Here is an 8,184-nt window from a genome sequence, read left to right as displayed (position 1 = left end):
AGCAAGGGAGGGTCAGAGAGAGAGGGAGACACAGAATCCAAAGGAGGCTACAGGCTCTGAGCTAGCTGTCAGCACAGAGCCCGATGCAGGACTCAAACCCACAAACCGTGAGATCATGACCTGAGCCAAAGCCAGAAGCCGGACACTTAACTGACTGGGCCACCCAGGCACCCTTTTTTTTTTTTTTTTTAAGTTGACTTATCATGAGAGAGAGTGTTCACATCCTAGTGGATGAGGGGCAGAGGGAGAAAGAAAGAAGAAAAGAAGGGGCGCCTGGGTGGCTTAGTCAGTTAAGTGTCTGGCTTCGGCTCAGGTCATGATCTCATGGTTCATAGGTTCGAGCCCCGCGTCAGGCTCTGTGCTGACAGCTATCTCAGAGCCTGGAACCTGTTTTCGGATTCTGTATCTCCCTCTCTCTCTGACCCTCCCCTGCTCGCGCTGTCTCTCTCTGTGTCTCAAAAATAAATAAAAAACATTAAAAAAAAAAAGAAAGAAAGAAAGAAGAAAAGAAAAGAACGAATCCCAAGCAGGCTCCATGCTGTCAGAACAGAGCCTGACACAGGGCTCAGTCCTAAAATCATAAGATCGTGACTTGAGCCAAAACACTTTATGACTGAACCACCCAGGCACCCATAAAGATTTTATTTGTAAATAATTTCTGCACCCAATGTGGGGCTCACACTTATAACCCTAAGATCAAGACTCACCTGCTCTACCAACTGAGCCAGCCAGGTATCCCTGGCTTTTATTGTTTCTTTATTTGTTTGTTTTAGACACTTGATGTGTAATTTTGAATCACCTTTCAGAAGGTTTTGTTCGGATCATAGGGGCGCCTGGGTGGCTCAAGTCAGTTAAGCGTCCAGTTCTTCATCTTGGCTCATGTCATACTCTCTGTTTGTGGGATTGAGCCCCACATAGGGCACTGGCCTGATGGTGCGGAGTTGCTTGGGATTCTCTTTCTGCCCCTTCCTTGCATCTACCCATTCACCTGCCCTCCCTCCCCCGCAAATAAATAAATAAACAAACAAACTTGAAAAAAAGGAGGTGGGATCATAAAGGATTTTCAGACATACAAGGCTCTGCCAAGATCCTGTGGCAGGTAACCAGCAGGGCTGCCCCCACAGTTGTAGTTAGGGGCACCGCTGGTGCTACACATGGAACTCTTGCTCATCAGGTGGTTTCCTGTGTCCTTAATTGCATCACCAGTTTTGATCCATATCCAACGATATGTGTCATGCAAACTTGTGAAATAGTCATAGGTATCGTTACTAATTGGAACTGTAAGGGGAGAAAGATTTCCTTTCTCCTATACTCCTAGGTTCTCAGGCTGGGACCCTGTACTTTAGGCAGATAGAGGACAGCAAAGGGCTTTTTTGTTTACTCACTGCTTCCCAGTTGCCTTCAGCTCAACATAATCCTTATGCTGAGTAGCACAATTGTGGTTGGCATCCTCTACCACTCTAAAGAACATTCAAGTACCCGACAGACATCCTGTGGAGTGCTTTTGGATTGTTTCTTCATAGCAACCCTGTGAGAGTGGTTATTCTGTCCCCATTTATCAGAATGAAACACTGAGGCTTAACATTACTTGCCTAACCGTCACAGCTAGGATGTAAACTTGGGCGTTTGGACTCTAGAACCCACACTCTTGTTAGTAAGACAAGTGAGAAAATCCACTTTATGTTGTTTGGAGGGCAGGAACCCACAATGTGCATTTCAGATGTTGGCGGCATCCCTTTACCATCTGTTACGAAGATGCTCAGTCGCTAGAAAATGTGAAACAGAGCACAGTATTTATTTATCTATTTATTTGGCTCCACATTGGGCATGGAGCCCAACACAGGGCTTGAACTCACAACCTTAAGATCAAGACCTAAACTCAGATCGAGTCGGCTGCCAGCGGAGCCACCTACGTGCCCTGAAAATGAACACAGGATTTTATTGGTCAGCTTGGTGACACAATACCTGCTTTCTTTGTGAACCACCACACTATCTGCTGAGATTTGTTTTGGGTTTTGTTTTGTTTTTAAGTTTATTTGTTTGGGGTGCCTGGGTGGCTCAGTCAGTTAAGACTCTTGATCTCGGCTCAGGTCACAATCTCGCAGTTCTTTGAGTTTGAGCCCCACTTCAGGTTCCACACACTGACAACGAGGAGCCTGCTTGGGATTCTCTCTCTGTCCCCTCCCCCCACCTTCTAAATAAATAAATAAACTTTTTTTAAAAAAAAACCTAAATATTTATTTATTTTGAGAGAGCAAGAGAGAATCCCCAGCAGGCTCTGTGTTGTCAGTGCAGAGACCAACACAGAGTGTGAACCCACAAACCATGAGATCATGCTCTTAGCAGAAATCAAGAGTCAGATGCTTAACTAACTGAGCCACCCAGGTGCCCCTGTTTTTTGTTTTGTTTGTTTTGTTTTGTGTTAAATGGGCTCCACTCCCAACATGGGGCTGACCTCACGACCTTGAGGCCAAGAGTTCCATCGCCTACAGACAGAGCCAGCCAGGCACCCCTCCACTGGGCATTGTTAATACAGGCATAAAGTGACTACCCGTGAAACTGGTAGTGAGGAAAGGACCGTGGGCCCTACCAGGTTTCCTTTAGATGGCAAATCCCAGGTGTACCTCAGGGGTGCGCGGGTAGCTCAGTCAGTAAAGCGTTTGACTCGTGGTTTCAACTCAGGTCACGATCCCATATTTCATGGATTCAAGCCCTGAGTTGGGCTTGGCGCTGACAGTGTGGAGCCTGCTTGGGATTCTCTTTCTCTTCTCTCTGCCCGTCCCGTTTGCTCACTCACTTTCAAAATAAATAAGCTTTTAAAAAGTATAAAAAAATCCCAGGAACACCTCAAAATAGTTCAGACTATTTTGCATCTTTTCTTTTCCTGTAACAGTTCCCACACCACGCATCGAAGTTAGAATCAAAGGTGTCGTCACGTTATTCAGTAACGGGGCTTATGTATGTTATTTAAATTAATGGCATTTTAAGAGTTTCATGACTTGTGAGTGTTTGATTGCTCTACTTGGCGGCGGCTGTTCCCTTTCAGACAGGAAACAGTAAAGGCTATGCGTTTGTGGAGTTTGCATCTGAAGATGTTGCCAAGATTGTTGGTGAAACCATGAACAACTACCTCTTTGGTGAAAGACTCTTAAAGTGTAAGTGCTCTTCCCTTGCGTTCTGTCGGAGGGCGTCGGAAGGGTTCCAGTGCAGGGAAAATGTGCGTTTTCTAAACAGATTCCCAGTTGGAAATTTAAAACCTGCTGCATTGAGCACTGTTTGTGCTGAGATGGACCTGGGACAGGCTACTTCAGGAGCGTTGGGAGAGCAGCCACCCCCATCACTCATGGGATGTGGAAGGCTTCCCTGAGGAGGTGTCATTTAGGTGGAAACCTGAAGGTTAAATCGGAGTGAGCCGGGGGAAGGGAACGCCGCTGCAAAGCGGGAGGCGACTAGAAGTGCTCGCCTGTGAGGAGAACCGGAGGTGAGAGGCGGTCAGGCTCTAAATCTGGGGTTGGAATATATCCTCCGGGCAGCGGGAAGCCAGTAATGAGTCCTAGGTGGGATAACATTCAAAGCAAGAAGTCAGACGGGAGAGCAGCTATTCCACAAGAGAAGGGGCAGAGGGGAGACGAGGCCAGGGCGGCCCGCAGAAAGTAGGGCTGCCGTCTCTGCGCTCCCAGGGCACCCCGATGTGAGCCTGGGGCCTCTAGAGGTGGAGGGAGCTTCGGCTCCTCCCGCTGACGGATTGCGTGACCGTCCCAGGGGCACGCTGTCTCTCGGCTTGTGTTGCTGTGAGAGAGAATCCCAGTAACCTCATCCAGGTTCTGGATTCAGTCCCACGTAAAAAGCATGGCTCTTGCTGGGAGGAAATGGGCCAAAAGAGGTGACTGAGAACATGTCAGGGAACATGTGTGGGGCCAGTGCTGTGCCGTGTTGGACTCTGAAAGATACACGAAGGGTTCTGCGCTCTGACAGGAGTTCAGATGGAAGGTTAGCCGCATGTCTCTTGTTTTGAGGTGAGCCGAGGAAAACGCTCGAGGGAGCGGAGAAGTCAGAGGAGAAGGAGGTCGTTGGGGGGTGCTAGCAAGCACAGCGGCGCTTAGGCAGCTGGCCTCCGTCCTGCTGGGTCGCACGGCAGGTGGAATTACTCCAGCTCGCGGCAAGGGAACTGGGGTACATAGCTACCAACTCCCATGTGTCACTGGCTCAGAGTTGATGCCAAGGGTTTGGGCTGTCCTTGGCATACAGTGGCTTCCATAGCCTGCAAGGACCCTTAAGCAGAAAGCTGGAGATAAGCAGTGAGCGGGCCAAGTCCTGGCAGGGCGCGCAGAGGAGGGGAGCTGAACGGGACCCCCTCTGCTGCAACAGGTCACACAGTCCCTGGCCCTGTGAGCTTCAGGAGCCCCAGAGACTTGCCGCCACCAAGACCTGCCCTTACACGACTGCTCCGGGTCACTTCCGTGTCCCTGGCTCCGGGAACAGTTGTTGGCGTGTATAATAATTGCGGCTGTGTTCCTTCCCTCTTGTTCACGGAAGTGGGACACCCACCCTGATGATGGTGTTGGGAATGACACTGGCGAAAACACGGAGTCCTCTCCCTTCCACTTGGTTGGAAACACCTCCCTTTCTTTATTAAATCTAGGTCATTTTATACCGCCTGAAAAAGTCCACGAAGAGCTCTTTAGAGAGTGGTATATTCCATTTAAAAAGCCATCCTTTCCAGCAGTGAAACGGTATAACCAGAATCGGACACTTCTTCAGAAGCTCCAGATGGAGGAGCGATTTAAAAAGAAGGAAAAATTACTCAGGAAGAAATTGGCTAAAAAAGGAATTGATTATGATTTCCCTTCACTGGTAAATATTCTGCCACAAAACGTGTTTGTATTTTTCCCTTGGAGTGGGCTTGGTTCCTCATTAGTCGCAGCATGTTTATGGTTTTACACGTCAAGTGTCTAGCCCAGGGTTTAGGCTTTACCTAAGTGTCTGAAACATTGCATTGTAGATTCTTTCTAGAAGTTTGTTAGGGCAGATCCTGTTACCTCCATTATACAGAAGAGGAAACTCTTGAAAGGGATTAGCTCATTTGCAAAGTTTTTATAATCTGTCTTTAAGTTACTGAAGTTAAGCCACTGTTTAACCAAAAACTATAATGCTTATAGAAGACTACTGAAGATGTTCAAAATGAAAGGTTTGGTTTATTGTACGTTACCCGTAAATATCGAGGCTGTGAATCAACCATCTTTTTTATTGCCATTCTAAATTTGGAATTGGAAATGCTCTTCTTAACGTGTAAATCTGAATCAACCAGTAAGCGTCAGTTCTGTGAAATCCGTGAGCTGGGGGTGAAATATACAAGACTCCTTACATGAAAGTGGGTTAGCACGGATTTTCCTCCAGTTCTTATTGGTTCCTTGCTTGTTGAATGACGAGACCTGGTGGAATCTTTCCGCCTCCTTTTCACTGGAAGGAGAGCTGTGTATCTTTTACTACAAAGCAAAAATGCAGGTCATTAAGGTGTGGCCAATATAGGGGAAGATCTCTTCTTTCTTGACTAAGTCTGGAGGTTATTTGGAGTCCTCCATAGACTCTCTCAGCTTCCTTCCAAAAAGCTACATAGTTGATAGGAGATGGTATCCATTCCCAAGTTTATTGGGTGTTTTAACCTCGTCCAGCAATAGAAGGCCTAGTAACCCCCCTGAGCCCATTTCCCGGTTGTTCACTTCTGGCTCAAATCCTAAACACACCTGGCACTCGTGGGACCCGTGTGGGAGCTGGGACCGTGAAGCTGGGAAACAGGCACTCAGGAAACACCTCTCCCGCAGCCTGTTTGCTACTTCTGTGCCTAATCCTGAACTTGGCTAAGACGGGACCTGCGTTTTTGCATTCTTCCAGTTCACATTTCTTTTATATATATGCGTGTGTGTGTATATGTATATTTTTTTAAACTATTTTGAGAGAGAGAGAATCCCAGGCAGGCTCCGGCTCCACACTGTCAACGCAGAGCCCAATATGGGGTCACAACCTAAGCCAATATCAGGAGTCAGACCTTTGACCAACTGAGCCACCGAGGCACCCCTCCTGGGGGTGAGACCTCCAGGTCTCTGGCCAGCCTCAGGCTTTGGCCCCACATCAACCTCTACAGCTGTGTCCATTCCCTAGTGAGGGTCCCTCTTCCAGTTTTGCCTTAAGGTCGTGGGTTTTCCTTTTTAAATTGAAATGTCTTGACATTTGGAAAGGATTTACTGATTATGTGTGTAAGGATCTAATGGTAAGTTTAGCATGTAAATGTAAATATGTGAGATTGCAAGTTCATTTCTTTATGTTTATTTAAGGTTTTACAGAAAAAGAAAAAAAGAAATGCTTCAGCTCCTGGTCTTCAGAAATCTATAAGTAGCCAGGTAAAATTTTATTGTATTATATGCCATCTAGAAGGGAAAGATAGATGAGGAAGTATATTCTGGACTACTGTTGCTGATAATTATGCAGGCTGATGGCATCTCTTAAATTTATTGAAGGTCTTATCGAAGAAAAAGAAGAAGAAGGCTTCATGCACTCCTAGCACTCCTGAGCAGACTGTGGATAGCCAGGTAAGATTGTCCTCACTCTTCTGGGAATGGGGAATTCTGGAAATGACTTGAAAGAGGGAAAGTAGGGGCACCTGGCTGGCTCAGGTGGTGGGGCGTGTGACTCTTCATCTCAGGGTCGTGAGTTCTAGCACCATGTTGGGTGTAAAAATTACTTTAAAAAAATAAGAGAGGAAAAGCGGCCCATGCTGCTGTCACTTTAAAACATTTCAGATTTAACCTCGGGATTGTTTTAGTAAATCCTTCCTGGACATTTAGCAGATACAGTGAGCTGAGCAAAAGTTACTGCAACTTCACTGCAGTGTTCACCCTTTCAGCAGAGTGACCGAGTCAGCAGGGAGGAGCGAGGCCCCGGTCGTCACACGTGTGAGACCGTTTTCTCCCTGATCCCCTGTGAGGGAGCGGATGCTGTTCCGCTTCGTTGTGAGCGTCCTGCTACGTGTGGTGAGCGCCTGGGCTGTGGCACATGCACTTGTGTCATGAGAAGGGGTAACAGGCCTAAAGCGACACCGGGGAGCTTGTAAAAATACAGGGCCAGTGGTATGGGGGCCGGGGGGTAAAGTCATTCCTAATATCTTTATTTCTGTGTTACAACCTTGCACACGTTGACTCCAGGGCCCCACACCGGTTTGTACACCAACATTTTTGGAGAAACGAAAATCTGAAGTGGCTAAGATGAATGTTGATGAAAAAGATGACGAAGTAGTTTTCAAACAGCCTGTACCTGGCATAAAAGAAGAAACACAAGAGACTCAAACACCTACACGCTCAAGGAAAAAAAGACGAAGAAAAGACAATCAGTGATTCTAAATGTATTCTTTTTCTTCTGAAAAATGTGATTTTACTGTGAGGGCTGCTTGTTTTAACTCCGTGCACTGGGGGCCATCACGGACTGGGCTCTTGGAGGACAGCTGCCGGCTCACGTCCTCGGTGGCGGGGCTCCCGCGGCCTCTGTCCTGTCTCTGGTTTTCCTCGCACATCTCGTAGCTGTCTCTAGTCACTCTTCCTGATAGAAACGTCACCATTTACTGCAGCTGTGGTTGTTACCGACAGATAAAGAAAATAAACTCTTGCTTGACCACCTACAGTGTTCTCCGTCAGGCTGTGCGCGGCCAACCCCTAGGGGCACATGGTACTTGGACGTGATCACTTTTACTAAGTTACGTTCTTGGTGGGCGAGCAAGGTTTAGTGACTGTCATTTGTGTTAATGTCGTTGGTGTGGAATTGTATTTCGGGAATAAACTTTTTCTACGGTTCATCTGTCTGCAAGTGGGATTTGGGTGTTCCCTCCCACCACCCCCCCCCAAGTGTTTATTTGAATCCCAATGTGGTTCACGTACAATACAGTGACTCACCACTTCAGACCTCACCTGGTGCCTGTCACAGGTGCCCCATTCAATCCCTGCCACCCATTTCACCCGTCCTCCACTCACCTCCCGTCTGGTGACCATCAGTTCTCTATAGTTAAGTGTCTGTTTCGGGGCACCTGGGTGGCTCTGTTGGTTAAGCGTCCCAACTTCCGCTCAGGTCATGATTTCATGGCTTGTGAGTTTGAGCCCCATGTCGGGCTCTGTGCTGACAGCCTGGAGCCTGTTTTCA

At 47.4% G+C, this 8,184-nt stretch overlaps 1 protein-coding gene across 3 annotated transcripts in view; it reads left to right on the top strand.

Annotated features, from left to right (window-relative positions):
* The window catches only part of NIFK (nucleolar protein interacting with the FHA domain of MKI67), a 12,523-nt gene extending 4,682 nt beyond the window's left edge, over positions 1-7,841 (top strand). The window contains exons 3-8 of one of the 3 annotated variants that reach the window (XM_029934730.1): positions 3,047-3,155; positions 4,643-4,854; positions 6,333-6,398; positions 6,516-6,587; positions 6,905-7,028; positions 7,200-7,339. In XM_029934730.1, coding sequence (XP_029790590.1) covers positions 3,047-3,155; positions 4,643-4,854; positions 6,333-6,398; positions 6,516-6,587; positions 6,905-7,028; positions 7,200-7,249 — 633 coding nt within the window. In that variant the 3' untranslated portion in view covers positions 7,250-7,339. Of the gene's footprint in view, positions 1-3,046; positions 3,156-4,642; positions 4,855-6,332; positions 6,399-6,515; positions 6,588-6,901; positions 7,029-7,199 lie in introns of all 3 variants that reach the window. The other 2 variants (XM_029934729.1, XM_029934728.1) reach the window with 2 other exon arrangements.
* The last annotated feature ends 343 nt before the right edge of the window (positions 7,842-8,184 follow it).

This window comes from Suricata suricatta, chromosome 3 (assembly GCF_006229205.1).
Source record: "Suricata suricatta isolate VVHF042 chromosome 3, meerkat_22Aug2017_6uvM2_HiC, whole genome shotgun sequence".
In the NCBI taxonomy this organism is placed as follows: Eukaryota; Metazoa; Chordata; class Mammalia; order Carnivora; family Herpestidae; genus Suricata; species Suricata suricatta.
Note: the sequence above shows the minus strand (reverse complement) of the source record. Positions and strands in the feature narration are given on the sequence as shown.